This window comes from Anarhichas minor, unplaced genomic scaffold, assembly GCF_050575085.1.
Source record: "Anarhichas minor isolate MPS153535 unplaced genomic scaffold, ASM5057508v1 ptg000007l, whole genome shotgun sequence".
In the NCBI taxonomy this organism is placed as follows: Eukaryota; Metazoa; Chordata; class Actinopteri; order Perciformes; family Anarhichadidae; genus Anarhichas; species Anarhichas minor.
In genome coordinates, this window is record NW_027466453.1 from 4,206,858 (window position 1) to 4,226,183 (window position 19,326).

Sequence of the window (19,326 nt, forward strand, 5' to 3'; positions counted from 1 at the left end):
TTTTGCCTTATGTTTTGATGCTTTTAATGGTTTTATGTGAAGCACTTTGAAGTACCTTGTTGTTGAAATGTGCTATACAAATAAACTTGCCTTGCCTTATGACCCATAACTAATGAAAGTAATTTTGGGTGCATTTGAACAGCCCACAGTGGGCGATGCCTTTGTGATCTAACAGTTTTATCTACATTTAGCCTGAAATATCTGAAGCAATGATAGTTTTTATTGTCAGAGGATTGATTTGTGTGATTAAATGAAGCTGTTAAAAATCACATCGTCACTTTCGTTTTTAGCCGTGGACTTTATCTTTAACAATGATCCTTGTAGTACATACATTGTACTTCTGTGCGTGCATGTATAGTGAACAACGTATTTATTTTAATTTTTTAACAATCCAGTGCTGGGTCGCTTTATAGAGAGAAGGCAAGGCCAGAACTCAGTATAGAATCTCCGTTAAAAAATTCATAAAAAAGTCAAGAGCACTATTAAACAGAGGATTGGAAGTTATTCTGATGTTTATCATTTGCAGTTGCAAGTACTTGCATTCAACGATTTTGAGACCAGAAACAGTTTTCTATTTGTATTTAAATATGTCCTGATGTATTGTAGTTTATACAACAGTAGAGGATTTGTGTCTATATGTAGGAGTATTCAGTTTTCTAAATCTAAATGTACAGTTTTATATCTTTATGCTGTTTGTATAAAGGGAAAATGATAACTTCACAACCCACCTTTGCACACATAAATTGCACACTCAGCCTATTCAGTCTTTGAATTTACATTCAAATATAATTCAGTTTATTGTCTTTTGAGATAATAACAAAAAGTGCTTCGTCATTGCACGTGTGAATAAATCAATGGAATATGAAAAACCTGTTTTTCCCCGAATGAGGAAGGGGGATGCGACCTCATCCCTCGTCTCACAGCTCTGCCGCTGTCTGAGCTCAGTGATTGGCGGAAATGCGTGGAGTGACGTAACGTGTGTCACGAGCTCTGGCAAGGGTATAAAACCGCGGAGCGAGACGTTTACCATTCACACCAGGGAGAGAAACCACAAGGAGTTCTTGCTTCAACAGTGTTTGAACGGAACTTCTTCCTTCGTCCCGCGTACTACTTCTTCTACTCTGCATTCCGGACACGACAAACCTTTATTACTTGAACACTACCGAGAAAGTCGTCGTTAAGCTATTTTTTTGGACCGTTTTGCTAAGAAAACAAGAGAAGAAACCCGCAAGAAACGCCAGCTACAATGGAGTCTCAGGTCCGTCAGAACTACCACCGCGACTGCGAGGCCGCCGTCAACCGGATGGTCAACATGGAGCTGTTCGCCTCTTACACCTACACTTCCATGGTGAGAAGAACACTTCAATTTATTGTATCTTCGTATTAATGTATGCTAAGTATCTGCATCTATTGTATGTCTTGATATAAAAAAGCATTGGCTGTTAAAAGAATAAATATAAAATACAATTGTCATTAAATTGATTGTTTTATAAGTAATGCAGTATGGCAGCACTGTTTCTCTGTATCTCTCACTTGTTTATCTGATGGTTGCCAGATAAGGAGTGTTTTATCCCCCACTCGCCACATTGAGTCAAACACGCTGAGTCATGTTTATGCTGTTTTCTTAACTTCTTCAAACGTGACGCTGGTCTTTGTCCAAACCGACTAGACCAGGGGTCTTCAACAGGGGGTCCGCGAAACTTTTGGTTGATTAGACAATTTTTTTTTTAACTTTTTTTTTTCCAAACATGAAACGTTGACGACCCCTGGACTAGACCTTTCAAAACTATGACTCGTGTGCCTGACAACTACTTTGTTGCCTAACTACAGTTTGTCACAACCGTTTTCTTTTTTAAATAATGGTGACGTCTGCTAATCACAGTTCCTAACCTCCGCTCTTCCTCCCCTCTTGTCCCTTGTTTACAGGCCTTTTACTTCTCCCGTGACGATGTGGCCCTCGACGGCTTCGCCCATTTCTTCAAGGAGAACAGTGACGAGGAGAGGGAGCACGCCCAGAAGCTGCTGGCCTTCCAGAACAACAGGGGAGGACGCATCTTCCTCCAGGACCTGAAGGTCGGTACACACTGGAGGACTGGCCCCGTTGAGACGTGTCTTGCAGCACCCTGTCTGTCTAGGACAAATAAACTGGGATTAACCTGCAGCAGTGGGACACTCGGTCCCTCCCGTTTACCACCAATTATTATCATGACCGTTCAGTCTGCTATAATTGAATGTTTTTCTCTCTGTAGAAACCAGACCGTGATGAGTGGGGCAGCGGGCTGGAGGCCATGCAGTGCGCCCTGCAGCTGGAGAAGAACGTCAACCAGGCCCTGCTGGACCTGCACAAACTGGCTTCTGACAACGTAGACCCTCATGTAAGTGTGAATTAGTGCCGCGTGGTCTGCCAAAGACGGTCCCGGCTACACCACAAACTCGTGTGCTCTAGCATTCGTCTGTACGCGTAGTAATCTCTCTCTCTCGTCTCCGTTCCTCAGATGTGCAACTTCCTGGAGACCCACTACCTGAACGAGCAGGTGGAGGCCATCAAGAAGCTGGGCGACTACATCTCCAACCTCTCCCGCATGGACGCCAACAAAAACAAGATGGCGGAGTACCTGTTCGACAAGCACACCCTGGGGGCAAAGAGCTAAATATGCAAAGTCTCAGGGTTGAGCCTGGAGGGAAGATGTGGCACACAGGCTTTAAACGCACCCTTCTGCTCCAGTGAGCGTGAATTTAAATCTAATCTGCTTGACCTGTGGAGTTGATGAGTTCTGGTGGTGTCACCGGGTTTTTTAAATGTCATTTAAGGATAGATATTTATAAGGTGGTGACTTTGCCCTCATTACCTCTAAATCTCCTCTTGTGTGACATTTGAATGACTGTTTCTGATCTGTTCTTAATCTGAATAAACATGTTGAGCTGGACTCTGTTGTCTGATCTGCATCTGTTACGCACCCTTTTCATATTGACTTAAAAGCTGTTATGTTTACACACCATCGTTTATTAAACCAAAGTGCTGGTTAGTAGTCGGTAACTCCTAAATGGAGCTAATCTGTAACTCTTTCCCTTATAAAGTGTACATGCTCATGAATGACTGCACCGCCTTTAAATCTACAATAACTGCCATCAAGTCACCAGAGCTTTACTCTCTGGTTTTTCCTTCTCAGCAGGACATTTATATTTATTTTCCACTCAGTTCAATGAAGTGAAAGTCCTGATTCCTCCCAGGCTACACTTTCTTTAATTACTGAATAAAAGAATTCTGAAACGGCACACTGCCACATAACTGTTAATTATGAAATCCTCAAATGATTTTAAGAGTTTAAATTACATGTTTTTATTGCCCTGCATTGAAGGAAACCTTGTGTACAGAATATATCTAATTCAGTTTATACAAATTTGCCACAAGGGGCTCTGTACAGCAGGGTCTGGAATTACATTTTTTTTACTGTTGGCAGCCAAGTATTTAAAGAGAACTTTCAAAGCATTCAGAAATGATTCATTGCCAAGAGTGTCATTCATGAAACAGAGGATTGATTCGTGTGATTAAGGAATGAAATGAAGCTGTTAAAAATCACATCGTCACTTTCATTTTTATCTTTAACAATGATCCTCATAAAGTCTCTTTCGGTTTCAAGGCAACAGAGACAGACGTACTGCTACTACTGCTGGTGTCACGACATGCAGATAGCTTTAGTTTTTTGTGCAACGTTTTCGATACATACCTCTGAAAATGTTGCTGCTACTTGATACAATAAAGGTGAATGGACTTTTGTTTGTGCTGCTTCAAACATTGAAAGAAATGACAATAAAACAGAATAGCAGAAATAATTTCTTTATTTTGGTCTCGTCAATTCAACGCTGCATGGTTGCAGCGGGTTCCCCCACTGAGTCATCATTATCCCAATTCACCGTGGAGGTCTCTGCAACGGTTTTGGCACTCATGATTCAGGTACCCTTTTACTTCAGCCTCACCTCCACAGGGAAATGGTCGCTGACAGCCAATGCCTGAGAGAGAGAGAGACAGAAAACATCGTAGGTTTCTCCTGTGGCACAATTTCTAGTTGGTCCAGCTTCAGCAAAATGTCCTCGGTTAGACAGAAAAGGTTTATGTTTTGTAAAACTCAAGTCATCAAAATACCCTTTTCACTTGCATCACTAAAGGACTACATACAGTACTGGTTTTACATGTTTCAGCATCATCAACCAAAACTGATGACCATTTTCCAAGCATGTGTGCAAGTATGATTTAAAATAGTCGACAATCCAAACAAAAACTGTTAAAAAACAAATAAATAAAAAATAAATGTGCTGCATTATTTGGGGCCCTGAGCCGAACTATTGCTCGGCTGGTCTGGGAATTTCCAGTATTAAACCTTCCATAAAATCTGATTATTTGGTGAGTTTTAGAGGTGCGTGGAGGTGGACTTTGATACACTGATGCACAATTATGAATCCCACTGCTCTTCTTGGCAAAACCGCCCTGTGTAGCTGGTGACAATGTTAGGGTTAGGCATTAGACCTTTACTAGCTTGGGCCAGTACAGCCCATTGGTCAGGACATAGAACCTGAACAAATCAGGCTACCAGTACCTTGGTGAGCATGGTTGCTGGCCAATCCTTGTGCTTGAATGTCTGCGCAGGGCGGGTCTTGCCAAGAAGAGCAGTGGGATTCATAATAACGCCTTACTGACTGTTGTTGATTGTTTAATGTTATTGTTTAATGTTATTATCTAATGTTACGCACCACCCGCCATGACAAATTCCTTGTATGTGAAACATACATTGGCAATAAACGGTTCTGATTCTGATTCTTATTACTGACACCTCCTCGTGTTCAGAATCTGTTGCACCTGTAACCTCCCAACAATGATGTCACTGTGCATTGACCAAGCCGTCACTATACTTCTACATCACTGCTGCAAGGAGAAAACCATTGAAATGAAATAGGAGTAGAACGCAATGAACGGTTTTGTGTTCATTTGACCAGTATAAAAGAAAATTGTGATTATTGATAGTTATGCTAGCTTGTCCTTCCCTGGAGTGGCGGGGAGTAAGGCGGAGTTAGACCCTGAGCTGCCGCTGGCCTCCAGCCTGCAGCTCAGCTCATATTCTGTAACCAGTGTAGCATTAAAGCATGATGGAGCTAGCAAGTTAGCCACTTAGTCAGCTGTCCACTAGTTAGCTAGCTAGCTAGTTAATGCTGGTTACAATAAATGATCCATGACAATAGCGATGTGCTTTCCTACGCTGTGACAAGAGGATGAAACATTAAGTGGTTTGTAGGATTTTATCACTGCAAGGAGCTACTCTTAAATACTCTGTTCTTTTTCATGACCAAATAATTGCTTTTACAAACAGATATAGAATTTTAAAAACAAAAAATCTGGATTAGAAATTATTCATAATTGAGATACAACTAAATATTGTCTCTAGAGCAGCAACTGTAATGTTTATGTGGCGGGGCCTTCTGGGGAAAATGAAGGAACCAACAACGCCACCTGGGGAATTACACCCCAGGAAATATAAGCTTAACCTTAAGATATCGTTTATTTTTGAATTATTTAGGCCAACAGATTCGTTACTGTTATGAGACAGAGACGTGTTTCATTAAAATGAACCAAAGGTTTTATTTAAGGAATCAAAGAAAATAGTCAAATTTGCAGAGACGAGAGCTGCGGGGAGGAAAGAATATTTATGGACAAAAACATTACTGGAACCAATAAGGGATCTTAAATAATTATTACATATTAAGCTAAAAAGGCCTTACTAAAAACTCTAAGACTACATTATAATCTAATATCCTAAAATGTCCTATCCAACATAAACTAAGAATTTTGTCCAGGGCCCAGTTCAGAGTCTCCATCGCTGTTCGTCTTGTCACTGCAACTTCTCCCGCGCATCATTTAATTCTACTGTTTTAAATTAACACGTCATTATTGCGCTACCTACTGCCACCCACTGGTATGGAAGAGTATTTAATTACTTAGCCAGCCACTATATTGCAGCTCAGACAGACGCTCAACAATGGCAAATTATTTGCAGCAACTAAATATTCTTTTCGACCGATTAAGTGAAATTGGACATTTTCCCACAGCACACCTGACGATATCTCACGGCACACCGGTGTGCCGCGGCACAGTGGTTGAAAATCACTGGGTTGAACAATGTAAATTAATTAAAACTTCAAGGCAAAACAGGTGAAATAGCAGCAGGTGAACCTACAAACAGGGCTCACCATGCTGCAAACTAATACAAATGAAGGTTGTGACTACTTACTACCTTGTATATGGGGTACTAACATATGCAGTCACTCATCGACGGCACAACGATGATGGAGCTTCAAAAAGAATTTCTAACCAACAAGTCAGTCCAGAGTTATTATTAAAGGCAGCTGTATTTTATAATGGTTGGCATGCTAAGTGATCACATTAAATACATACCTGTAACACAAAAAAAAACACTAGGAGCCACCACAGAGACAGGACAAGGGCCCAGAAGGAATGAGGCCATGCCAACTGGTGCCTTTCGAAAGATGGCTCTGATTAGGGGATTGGTTGGGGGAGGAGCCAGCCTGAGGGCTGCGTTCACAACCATACACCCGATGCTTCATTCTCTCTTGAGCATTCCCCACCACATTTACAACAGCAAAGTCCCTATATGAAGTCATTTCAAATGTCAATAAAATAAATAAGATAATAAGAAGTTTATAAATCATAATAATCAGTAATGAAGAACACAGACATCAGATTGTATTGTCTCATCCTGTCTCCTTTGTTGTTTTTCTTACTTTATCATTTGTCAGTGTTTCCTGTTTTATTTTGTGTTTCCCCGCCACTGTGATTGTCTGCCCCGCCCCTGACTGATCCCACCTGTGTCCCATCACCTACACCTCCCCACTGTACTTGAACCTTGTGTTCCCCTGTCTCTGTGCTGGTTCATCTTAGTCCTTTGTGTCAAGCGTTCCAGTGATTCTCCTAGTGTTATGTTCTCTGCCTGTTTTTCGTCAACTACGTTTTTTGCCGGATCCATTTGAGTGCCTTTGAGCAAATATTTCCACCGCAGCCTCTGTGCTCTGTAGGCTGACTTAGTTCCATGTGTGTGTGAGTGTAGTTGAAGGAGATGAGCCCTGACAGACAGAGCAGAGGAGATGCTCCCTGCAGCGTGATAATAAACTACACCAAAACATTAAAACGTACTAAGAAAAAGCACCAGTAACGTTGAAGCTTATCACTTCTCTGGTCTTTAATCATTTAGCGTGGTGCCAATTTAACACTGAGTTTCAGTGCCCATCACCAGCTTTAGTTAATGCAAAAACATGAAAGGCTCATGGCGGTGCAACATGGTGGACTCTGTGGAAGAGGACCCGCTTCCTATAAAGATAAAAAAACAAATTCTAAGCTAAGTAAAGCATAAGCCTCCTTAGTTTCAGGTCATTATACACTAATAAAAACATAGTTATGAATATTATATTATATTTCTGCCTATTAATCCACACTCTTGACACACTTCCTTTTTACTCATTTACTCTGGCTCTCTACACTTCGTAACCATTGTGGAGAATTTCAGTATTAAATGCATTATTAGTAGGATTTAATAACACCCCTAGTGGTGAGTAGAAGTGTCACAATAATAAATATGTTAGTCACAATATGTTTCCATATGGAATGTATTATGTTTACAAATATTCACACTTATAGAGGATATTATATGTTACAGTATATTAACTCATTGAATGTATTAAATCATAGAAGTATAGTCACTGTAGGTATTAAAACACTAAGAATAGTCTTGAGGGTCAGATAGGGATTCTGAGTGAGGTGTCAGACATGCAGCAGCAAATGGAGGCGACCTCATCGATGGAGGATGGGGCCAGTGGGACGGTCAAATGCCAAGCTGACCAGCAGGACAGAGAGGAGGAGCCAAGATGTTTTGCTAAAGGATCGATAATGGGAGGGGGCAGACTTCAAATGAAGCCAATCACTAATCGCCACGGAGGGTCATTCACACGTTTTATGACAGTATCGGACACTTTCCGACTCTCAGGGGATACAAAAGACAATGTTTTAGGGAGTTTACCTCAGATCACTGCAGCTCTCATTTTCAGCTAACTGGCCGCGCCGGACTGTGAGGAGATGCGTGTATGTGGTCTCTGCTCTCGAGAACATTACTATTGATAGTTAATTCAGTTTGTAAGTGAACTTTGTGTAGTACATTAAATATTGTTTTAATTTTGGACCGGGTCCAGCTCATTCTTCTGATGCGCGTGCGCAGTAAGAAGCTCGCGGAAGAAGAGTACCTGCGGCCTGCAGGCTCCTTCATCCTTTGTTCTTTAAAAACCTAACACCATCGACCATCTGGTTGGAGGTCGACACGCTCTACCCACTGAGCTACAGCCGCCTCAAAATCAGAGAAGAGGTCAAACGATGTTACGCCCACAAATTATGCAGTCGACATCTCCACACTTGGTTAACAGCCCTGGATGAACCAGATTTTTGATCTTCTCTCCTGCCATGGAAGTCTAAATTAAACCGAAACTAGCCCGCTACACCGGCCACGATGACAACGGCACACATAAAAATGGCCCACGCTCTGACTATCCTGCCACATTGATTTGAATGTGAATGTAAATGTTAAATGTACTTGCTTTAACACTACATGTCATTCACCCATTCATACCCATTCATACACTGATGGCAGGGGCTGCCATGCAAAATGCCACCTGCCCATCAGGACTAAGCATTCAGGACTAACTGACATTCATCCCACACATACACTGAAGGCACAGCTTTCAGGAGCCATCCTCTGATTGAAGGACGACCCGCTGTAGCACCGAGCCATAGCCTAGTTCTATGTCCGTTCTACTCCTTCATTTATTTCTATGGTGAAAACATGAAAGTGTTAAACTGCTCTTAATAGACCCGGTCTTTTTGTAAATTGCAACTGATGTGAATTCTATCACAGAGAGTTAAAGCTAAAGTTGTTTTTACCTCGTCCAAGGTGAGACGAAAGACCGACATGAAGTTGTAGACCTTAGCACTGCCAGTCACCACTCCATTCTTTATGTCATCAGTGATCACAATCCTGCAGATACAGGAAGAGGAGTGGATTTGTACACCTGTATATGTACACCTGTGTGTGTGTGTGTGTGTGTGTGTGTATCCACCTGTCGTAAGGGAAGCCTGTTTTCCCTTGTCTTGGCACTGTAGTATCCTGATCGTCGGTGATCAGCCAGTGGAAACTCTTGTCCACGGAGAGGCGGATCCACTTCCATCTGGGGCTCGATACATAGTTACTACCAGCGTTGAAGTCGCCCAGCAGCACGATGTTCTGCAGGAAGAGCAGAAATAGTTTCAACCACCCCCATCTAGTATAACAAATTAATCATCCTTTACACTCTTTTTTTTATTTTCTTTCCACCAAATAATTGGTTTTGCGTGTGTTTTCTGGAGGAGAACATTCACATTGGTGTTCCAGTAATTGCGGACATAAGCCACCACGTCATAGAGGGCATCGATCTGCAGCACAGCGTCGCTTGGAGAGGTGTGCTGGGGGATCAGAACAAAGTTCCCCACAGCTATAAAACAGGAGAAAGGAGAAAGGAGTGAGTGAACGAATTCTACTGAAGACAAAACATTTTCTAAAGGGGCCTTGGTGACCAACGGATCGTGACCTCAGAATCTCTCACACACGTCTGGTGTTTAGTTCTCAGTTGGTCGCCTAACGAGAGAGGCAATCTACATCACTGGCATCCTACAGTGAGGAAGAGTTATCGCTCTCTGTTCTTTGCCGCACTCTTTCAGAGCCTACCGGTGTGTGTGGAGGAGAACTCAACGATGAAGGGCGGCCGGCTGAAGCGACTGTAGCTACCGTAGGGAATGTCGTCGTAGGTGGCGGATCTACCCACGGACACTATCGCCTCCCTGCAGAGGAAAGATAGTACTTAACCACATCTCTCATTTCCTGTAAACACATTGCTTTTGAAGTAGTCTTCAAAAAGCGGTTAAAGTTCATCAACTCTTTCTTGTAGTCAGCTATTCACAGCATTGCTGGAGCATTTTCACAAGTTGTTTATCATCATCGTTTATCGGTCCTGTGACCACTCGGGAGCAGCTTGACCGGTCCTGAATGTGTGAATGGATGAATGTAATGTGCAGATGTGTCATGTTTGCTGTTTTTGCCAAAATTTAAGTATAATTACCAAAGGAAGACTGTATTACTAAATACAGCTTGACCAAAACGTACTCTGTATTCACCAGTATTCTTTGCAGAAATTAGATTTCATGATGTGTTTGGTGTTTTTAAAGTGGGCTATTTATATAGTAGATAGTATGCTGGGCTATGCTGTATATTGTGCATGTTATGCAATTATGTGACATTCCATATAAAATGGAATTTTCAAATGCATTTAAATTTTTTACAACACATCTGCAAGTCATTTGCATTCATAAAGGAACAGTGTGAAGGATTTTGGGGGATCTATTGGCAGAGTGATGTTTGTTGCATGTTTTCATCACCTGAAACTACGAATCGTTGAGTTTCTGTTAGCTTAGAATGAGTCTTTCATAGCTACATAGAGAGTGTGTCTTCTTCACGGAGTCCTCCGTGTTTCTACAGTAGCCCAGAATGGACAAACCAAACGCTGGCTTTTTGTGTTACCTGAAGGCGCCTGTAGTTTTCCGACATCCTTGTAAAAGGAGGGATGAGCGAAGAGGCGTTGAGTTGGTTTGAATCTGCAACCTCACCACTAGATGCTCCTAAATCCTGCACACTGGCCCTTTAAGTGCCTTTGTTGAGAAATTGCATTCGATGGCACGAAAAGCTGTCAAAAGTGTAGAGTTTTCTAGCACAGCATGTGACACATGATCACCCATATTTACCTTAAACTCTGATCTGCTAATATCTGTACTGAACCATCTTTCATAACAACTAGTGGTGGGGAGTAACCGTGTTATGTGGATTATGTTGTGGAACAATCTGTGGATTAATCTGTGGACTCTTTGAGTGTGTCGAGATAAACAGCGATACTTTTAGGAAGAAAGGAAGTTGTTTCACCAACTTGTACGAGGGAAATTGGATCAATAAAACCTTTTTTGCTTTCACCTACGAGCAGTGTGTGAGCTATGTGCATAGGACCAGAAACACGTGTCAACTTAAGGTTTACATTCTGCTGCAAGTTTTGGACGCTATACACATGTACAATTTTGAGTTACTTGTACTTGATTGTTTCCATTTCCTGTTACTAAATACGTCCGCCCCACTACATCTCAGAGGCAAATATTAACAATGAAGGTTTACTTCAGTTACTTTACTTAAGGTTACTTTTCAGATTGTGCTTTCACATTAAACATGTAACATACATTGTAACATGACGCATTGGTACAGATTAAACTGTCCAACAGTATATCAATTAGTTCAAATTGGCTCCACCAAGACCAGCTAACAATAATAATCTAGCATTGTAATCTATTACTCTGACAGGGCTCAGTCTGCTGCATTATGTGGTTATACTTGTGATACTTTATGTTTTTCTGATAATACTTATGATGTTGAATGCTTGTAGTTGAGTATTTGAATTGTAATGTTGGCTACTTTTACATGAGTAGTTTTCTGGCACTAATCGCTGACAATAAGGACAAAGACACTGTGCAGATCTGAAGTATAACTTCAAAAGATAAATAGTTTGTTTTCTGGTCACTGATGTGGGATCTCAACGGAGGATTCCTGCAGAGGATCGGTTGTTTTTGTCTCTCTCTGTTTACCTGTAGAGGAAGAGATATCTCTCCTTGTGTGAAGTATCACCCAGAGGGTCGCTTCTGATGAAGTCGTACGAGAACTGAGGACAACGACTGCGTAAACACACACAAACACACACAGATGTAGAGCATCATTTAGTTTGTCTCAAATCATAATGTGAGTTCATGAGCCGTCCAACTTAACTTCTACAGAAGGTCACTATATTCTGTGTGTAGTAATATAAGCACTATATAAGGTGTGTGGTTAGTCTAACTTCTTGACGGCCGTCATGAGTCTGTCGGTCACTTCCAGATCCGGGTCTCTGACCTCCTGGATCAGAATGATGTCGTAGCGACAGACAATCTGAGAAACAGAAAACAACACATATCTGATTAGAGTTCTTGCTGCAGTGCCGTCTTATTATATTAGTGGTCTGTTTAGTTTCATTCCATTCAAGTAGAGTTCTCCTGAAACAAAGAGAAACAGAACTAAAAGAGGTGAACCAACATAACATCTCCTTTTCCACTCAAATTAAATAATCTGTGATGGTTATTGTTCTAGGTAATTAAGGGGTACTTCACTAATTCCTCACTTAAAAGCTTCACTGGTCATAACAGGGTTCAACGTTAATGTTTTGTTTTAATCACTTGCCCCCATATAACTTGTTTAATCTTTGTTGTTATCAAATACTAACAAAGACCAAAGTCAGTAAATTAATCTGGAGTTTCTCCCACATCCTCTAACATCATTAAACTACTAAACTGTTTTAATACTAAACACATTTGAGGTGCTCGCTTGCGCTTCAGTTCACAGAACTTTGTCTTTACCCCCCATTTCCTCGCGCATGTGCAACTCTCATCAGAGATGGGGAGGAAGCAAATGGCTCCCCCCTTAGCTACTTCCATCGTCAGCTCCCGAAAAAAAAACGTGTTTCATTCTTTTTTTTACAATCGGGCAAGTGAGTTGCAAGATTTATTAGCCCGACGGGGCATTTTACTTGCCCCGGGCAAGCGGGCAACCCTTGTTGTTGAGTCCTGCATGGGAAGTACTACCTGTGTCTCCAGTGTCTCTGGAGGACACAATAAGCCCTGATGATGTCATAGTGATATATAGTGTCATCAGGGTAATATGAGCTTGGGCTTGGACAGTACAAATGGAAAACCTGCGTTATAAACTGGGCACATAGTATTTAAAAGACATGGACATTTACCATCCAAGGAGGTTCTAAAGAAATTATAAAATGCTTAATGGTTGAATTATGGGAAATGTAGGATCCATTTTTATTTATTATAATTCTTTTTGAATCTACCTCTTGTGAGTCCCCCAACTTTATGGATTTGAAAATGAATAGCTGGAGTGCCCCTTTAATCTCCAAAAGCCTCTGAACAATACAGTATTGTAACTAAATCTAACGACATGCTCATACTTCTAATGTGCTACCAACTTATTGCAATTGAAGGGAGGCCAGCTGTCGGGTAAACCTCGTGGTATTTTAACGTTACTCAGCGCTGTTCAAAATATATCCTCTTTATATCGATGAGATACAGTCTTAGAAAAAAGGAATATTGGATGCAAAGAAAATATAAAACATTTTCAGACCTTGGTGATGTAATTCATGAGAGTCACGTCTTTGGATTTCTTGTCTCCAAATGTCTGGATGTTGAAGGCTCCCAGCAGCAGGGAGGTAGACAGATGCAGCAGGACCAACAAGAGGCCCAACGCACACACCCAACGCATCCTGAGCCAAAGAGGTCACATTAGTGTGTATATTTAAAATACATCATTCTAAATCTTGATTGTATGACACATGGACAGTTAGCATGTAATAGTTATACTGCATGCTGGAGGAGCCTGAAAGACTCTCTGCCCTGCTGTGGGAGTCAGAGACGCACCAACACCTGCACCCCTGGACACACGCAGCAGGATCTCTATTCCTGCAAGTTTATATAACTCTGAGTCGGCAACCCGGCGTTTCATGTGCTGCTTTTTCCAGAGGCATCCTGGGTAAATTATTACTCCAGCAGGAGAATCATTATTCTGTTAGTAACATCTTATTAAAGATCAAGCAAAACCAGTCCCTGTGTATAATGTTAGATAATCTGCAAGACTTGTTCTCCAACTGTGTAACAAAAATAGGTTCCAGATCATTAATGCTTAATACCTAGCCTAATTAAGTACGTTATGGAATTTAAAAAGTAGAAACTTAAGACAATTCTTGACTTTTTTTCAGTGAGTCATTCTCAACATTTGTTGGGCGACGGTGTCAGAATGATGAATACAGTTTGAGAACAAGAAGATACAATACAGCATGTAGACTCTACAGGATGATTGTTTCCTTGGCAACTATCATGTTTTTCCCGAAAGATGTATAGATTTTAGTTGTTCTATTATCTCAATTTGCTTGCGTGCACAAAGCTGCCGTAAATAGGTCACAAAAAATGACTGAGCCCCCCACCAGGTTTGGGCTGAGCCCCGAATGTTCACAACGTGTGGATCCGCCCCTGCTGTGTGACATTTAGAGTGTGTACTGCTATGATGTGTTTGGAAGTGTAGAGTCTTCTGGAAAAGTGCATTTTCTGTCAGGTCCCATGTAAGGGTTGCATGCAAACACATTGAACCTGACAGTAGATGAATGTGGAACTAGAGTGTGCAGATGATCAACAGAGGCTATTTTTACCTGCGGCGTTCACAGCAGCAGTGAGAAGGCATCAGATGGTGAATATGTGATAAAGGAAGTTGATTTGAGGTCATGTGTGATGAAATCTCTCTCCTCTATTGAGTCATGTTTACATGGTTTTCACGCCAAAATGTAAAGTAATATCTCCCAGTAAAAACATGAGGTGAACCAAACTACAGCCTGGAAATATAATATGTGTCGTCTTAAGTCACACTTGTTTTCTGAAGGATAGACTTACTTATACACTTATTAGTTTATTTATTCAGAGGTAGATGCATTCTTAAATATAATCATGTGATATATGAACATCAATGTCATGTAGCGATCATAGTGGAACATGGTTGTTATGTTTCCTTCACATAAGATGGGACATTACTGAGGTAGAAATAATTAAAGATAATTATTGACGGTAAAACATTTTATACTTTCATTAATAACTTAAGTTTCACATTGTTTCAAAATTCATTCATAATTCAAAAGATGGGCAGAGATAGTGTGATGATGGGTGTGCCGTTATTGAGACCTCAGAAAATGTTCTATTGTGCTGTGATGGATGGAATCAGTAAGTGGCTTTTAGTGGTGGAATGAGGACATTTACTCAAGTAGGCCTACTGTACTTTTGAGGTACTTTTACTTGAGTATATCCATATCCATGCACCGTACATCCATCTTGTGCGTCTGTATATTTCTATTCCACTACAATTCAGAAGTACAAATTTTTTACTCCACTTTATTTATTTGACAGCTTTAGTTACTTTGCAGCTTCAGATTGTTAATAACAATAAAAAATACATTTATAAAATATGATGTATTAATATAGATCATGCTAAATCTCAGCATATACATTTGTTAAAATGAGTTTTGCCTTTACCAGCTGCAACATTAGTAACAATTACACATAAACCCACCAGTTACGATAATCCAGTATTATAAAATACATTATAATGAAATGGGACATTCAACACAATGAATAGCTACTACGTTTGGTTCTCAGTAAATAAGCTATATTTTAGGACTTTTACGTGTAACAGAGTATTTATACACTGTAATATTGCTACTTTTACTCAAGAAAAAGGTTTGAGTATTACTTATTATTCTACCACTGGTTGCAGCACAGAAGTAAGGAAACAGGACAGTGGGTTCTTTGGGTTATGTGGTTTCAGCCCGGCAGGGGGCGATAAAGCGCTGCTGTGTTTAACACCGACCGACTTGATCACAGAAGGAAACGCTGCGTGACGTCATTAGTGTAGCAGCCACAAACAGGAAGAAAACATCCAGCTGTTATCTAAGCAGGGAGAGCTTTGGCTAGCTTAGCAGCCTGTGTAGCATCGTGACAGTAATGAAACGGCATTGAGAGTCGGGAACAAACTGGTGTTTGGTCATGCTGTGTCCGGAGTAGCGGCCGCATCGCTGGATACCCTGGGAATATCATTCTCCTCGACTTTCCTCCAGTGCCGGTGTTACGTCCCGACTGGTTTTTGAACCTACTGGTTTCTCCTCCGAGCGCAGCAGCTGTTTTCTGTCTCTGTCGCCAGATTCGTCAAACATTCACAAACATATTGCTGGAGATCTATAAACCACATCTCATATTCATTACGCGGATTACGATTGTATAAGTGAGCACTACATCACAGCCACGTATGAAGAACTACATTGAAGAATTGTATCATATATATATACTATATACATACACTTTTTGTTTGGGATATATTTATACTTATATTGTATATAGCTGTTGAATGTTTTTTTCTTATATTTCTCTTGTTTATTGTATATATTTCATATGTGTGTATGTACGATGAGAGTAATATGTAACCAGAGTCAAATTCCATGTATGCGCACGCATACGTATCCAATAAAGCTGATTCTGATTCTGATTCTGAAAATATATTTATGGAAAGATCGCAACAACCTGGATTCGAACTCTCTCGAGCAAAATAGTAATAAATCTAAAGATGGTCACGCTACGCGATCCGCCACTTACTCTTAGAAAAGTATCAGTCATTCAGGTATTTATCCATTAAGTCATACCTCGTCAGTGTCCAGGGAACGTTTTGGTTTGGGGTGAACTGAAACAACTGGTTACCTTGGGCGTCTCTTCAAACATTACATTACATTACATTACAGTCATTTAGCAGACGCTTTTATCCAAAGCGACTTACAATAAGTATTCAACATCGGTTTTCGAGAGAACAACTAGTCACCAGAAGTAATAAGTACATGTCCCTACCTCAAACAAGCGTCTAAGAGCATAAACCAGAGCCAACGTACAGTGCAGAAACAAACGAATGCAATAAGTGCCACAAGCTAATATAAAAACAATAAGTGCAATAAGCTAGTATGAATACAGTAGATGCTAAGTAAGTGCTAAGCGGAAGGGTAGGCCTTCTTGAAGAGGTGAGTTTTCAACCTGCGACGAAAGATGGGCAGCGACTCTGCCGTCCTGACGTCAGTGGGGAGTTCATTCCACCACTGTGGGGCCAGGACAGAAAACAGCCGCGACCGGGTCGAACGGCCGCAGGGACCTCTGAGCGACGGGGCAACCAGTCGCCCCGAGGTAGCAGAGCGAAGTGGTCGGGCCGGGGTGTAGGGCTTGACCATGGCCTGGAGATAGGAAGGAGCTGTTCCTTTCACTGCCCTGTAGGCTAGCACCAGAGTCTTAAACTGGATGCGGGCTCTTACAGGTAGCCAGTGTAGAGAACGGAGAAGGCAAGTTGTGTGGGAGAACTTGGGGCGATTGAACACCAGGCGAGCTGCAGCTTTCTGGACAAGCTCCAGAGGTCTGATGGCCAGCGCCGGGGCTCCAGCAAGTAGTGAGTTGCAGTAGTCCAGGCGGGAGATGACAAGAGCCTGGATTAGCACCTGCGCCGTCCCATCAGTGAGGAAGGGGCGAATCCTCCTGATGTTGTAGAGCAGGAATCTGCAGGAGCGTGTAACCGATGCAATGTTTGCTGAGAACGACAGTTGGTCATCCAGGGTCACACCCAGGTTTCTCGCAGTCTGAGTTGGCGTCACCACGGTATCATCAATGGTGATGGACAGGTCTCGGTGCGGGCAACCCTTCCCCGGGAGGAACAGTAGCTCGGTTTTGTCCAGGTTGAGCTTGAGGTGGTGTGTCGTCATCCACTTCGAGATGTCAGCCAAGCACGCAGCGATGCGTGCCTCCACTTGAGTGTCCCCGGGGGGAAATGACAAGACCAGCTGGGTGTCATCGGCATAACAATGGTAGGAGAAGTCATGCGAGCGAATAACAGAACCCAGAGATGATGTGTAGAGCCAGAAGAGAAGGGGGCCCAGGACTGAGCCTTGCGGAACCCCCGTAGTCAGTATGCGTGGTTCCGACACAGAGCCCCTCCATGACACCTGGTAGGATCGACCTGTCAGGTAGGATGCAAACAGGGAGAGTGCAGAGCCTGAAACGCCCATCCCCTCGAGGGTGGATAGGAGGATCTGGTGGTTAACAGTGTCAAACGCCGCAGACAGGTCCAGGAGAATCAGGACAGAGGAGAGAGAGTTAGATCTCGCTGCATGAAGCGACTCCGTCACCGCAAGGAGGGCTGTCTCAGTCGAGTGACCCACTTTGAACCCGGACTGGTGAGGGTCCAAGAGGTTGTTTTGGTGGAGATAGGAGGATAGTTAAGTAAAGACAGCACGTTCAAGTGTTTTGGAAAGAAAGGGTAGAAGAGACACCGGTCTGAAGTTCTTGACATCAGAGGGGTCAAGTGATGGTTTCTTCAGAAGGGGGGTGACTCTAGCAGTCTTGAAAGCCGTGGGAAAGTATCCTGAAACAAGAGATGTGTTCATGAGGTGGGTGAGAAAAGGAAGGAGTTCAGTCGCAATAGACTGAAGAAGAGGGGAGGGGATCGGGTCAAGGGAGCACGTGGTGGGGCGGTTAGATGTAACAAGGTTGAGGACCTCGTTAGGGGAGAGGGGAGCAAGATAGGGTAAGATGGGGCATGGAGAGGGGAGGGAGAGCTGTGGGGGAAGAGCTGGAGATGGTAGAGAGGGAGAGGGTGGACAGGGAGAGAGTAGACAGGGGGGCTGAGAGAAGGAGGATCTGATATAGTTTACCTTCTTGTCAAAGAAGTTGGCGAAATCGTCAGGGAGAAGGGAGGAAGTAGGAGGAGGGGGTGGGGGTTGGAGGAGTGAAGAGAAAGTTTCGAAGACTTTTTTAGGATTGGAAGCAGAGGTTAGGATTTTGGAGCGAAAGAAAGCAGCTTTAGCAGTAGATAGAGTGATGGAAAAAGTGGAAAGAAGAGCTTGGAAGTTAAGAAGGTCCCCCGGGAGTTTGCCTTTTCTCCATTTACGCTCAGCCTCTCTTAGGCTCCGTCTGTCATTATGCACTGAGTCTGACAGCCACGGGGCAGGTGGGGTTGGCCGTGCAGGCCTGGAGGTGAAGGGACAGAGGTTGTCCAAAGAAGAGGAAAGGGTGGAGAGGAGAAGATCAGTAGCAATATCAGCGGACAGGAGAGAGAAGGCTTCAGGGTCAGGGAGAGCAGAGGTAACAGAAGATGAAAACACTTCCAAACATATTTATCAATGCATTTTCAAATGTTTAATGTTCATGCCCACGGTAATATAATAACATTAAAGATAATGATAATAAACTTTATTTACATATTACACAGTTTAAAAAGTGCTTCACAGACGTAAAAGCGAAAATAGACTACAGTCACCCCTAAGGGTGAAGACTCCAGTCACCCCTAAGGGGGAAGACTCTAGTCACCCCTAAGAGTGAAGACTCTAGTCATCCCTAAGGGTGAAGACTCTAGTCATCCCTAAGGGTGAAGACTCCAGTCACCCCTAAGGGTGAAGACTCTAGTCACCCCTAAGAGTGAAGACTCTAGTCACCCCTAAGGGAGAAGACTCTAGTCACCCCTAAGGGTGAAGACTCCGTTCTCTCAGTTTTGC

The 19,326-nt window shown here is 42.4% G+C and overlaps 3 protein-coding genes across 3 annotated transcripts in view; 1 reads left to right on the forward strand and 2 right to left on the reverse strand.

Moving 5' to 3' along the window:
• Positions 1 to 19,326, reverse strand: part of LOC142940553 (deoxyribonuclease-1-like) — a 113,223-nt gene that overhangs the window by 55,856 nt on the left and 38,041 nt on the right. The gene's annotated exons all lie outside the window — the stretch shown is intronic.
• Positions 1,020 to 2,927, forward strand: LOC142940437 (ferritin heavy chain-like). Its single transcript, XM_076083077.1, has 2 exons — positions 1,020 to 1,348; positions 1,927 to 2,927. Exons 1-2 carry the CDS (start codon positions 1,247 to 1,249, stop codon positions 2,365 to 2,367), a joined length of 543 nt encoding a protein of 180 aa, XP_075939192.1. The 5' UTR covers positions 1,020 to 1,246; the 3' UTR covers positions 2,368 to 2,927.
• On the reverse strand, positions 3,831 to 13,475 carry LOC142940421 (deoxyribonuclease-1-like). Its single transcript, XM_076083076.1, has 8 exons — positions 13,338 to 13,475; positions 12,013 to 12,101; positions 11,765 to 11,851; positions 9,813 to 9,925; positions 9,467 to 9,579; positions 9,169 to 9,332; positions 8,993 to 9,086; positions 3,831 to 4,011 (listed from the first exon to the last, which is right to left on the reverse strand). The coding sequence occupies exons 1-8, from the start codon at positions 13,473 to 13,475 to the stop codon at positions 3,964 to 3,966; spliced, it is 846 nt and encodes a 281-aa protein (XP_075939191.1). The 3' UTR covers positions 3,831 to 3,963.

Bases quoted from the DNA above. Each gene is read 5' to 3' on its own strand.
- LOC142940421 (XM_076083076.1), bottom strand. From the start codon at position 13,475: ATGCGTTGGGTGTGTGCGTTGGGCCTCTTGTTGGTCCTGCTGCATCTG. The intron at 9,580-9,812 runs GTAGGCTCTGAA...CCTGTTTTATAG, and splicing joins GTTCTCCTCCACACACACCG to CTGTGGGGAACTTTGTTCTG. The intron at 9,087-9,168 runs GTGGATACACAC...CTGTATCTGCAG, and splicing joins ACAGGCTTCCCTTACGACAG to GATTGTGATCACTGATGACA.
- LOC142940437 (XM_076083077.1), top strand. From the start codon at position 1,247: ATGGAGTCTCAGGTCCGTCAGAACTACCACCGCGACTGCGAGGCCGCC. The intron at 1,349-1,926 runs GTGAGAAGAACA...CCTTGTTTACAG, and splicing joins CTTACACCTACACTTCCATG to GCCTTTTACTTCTCCCGTGA.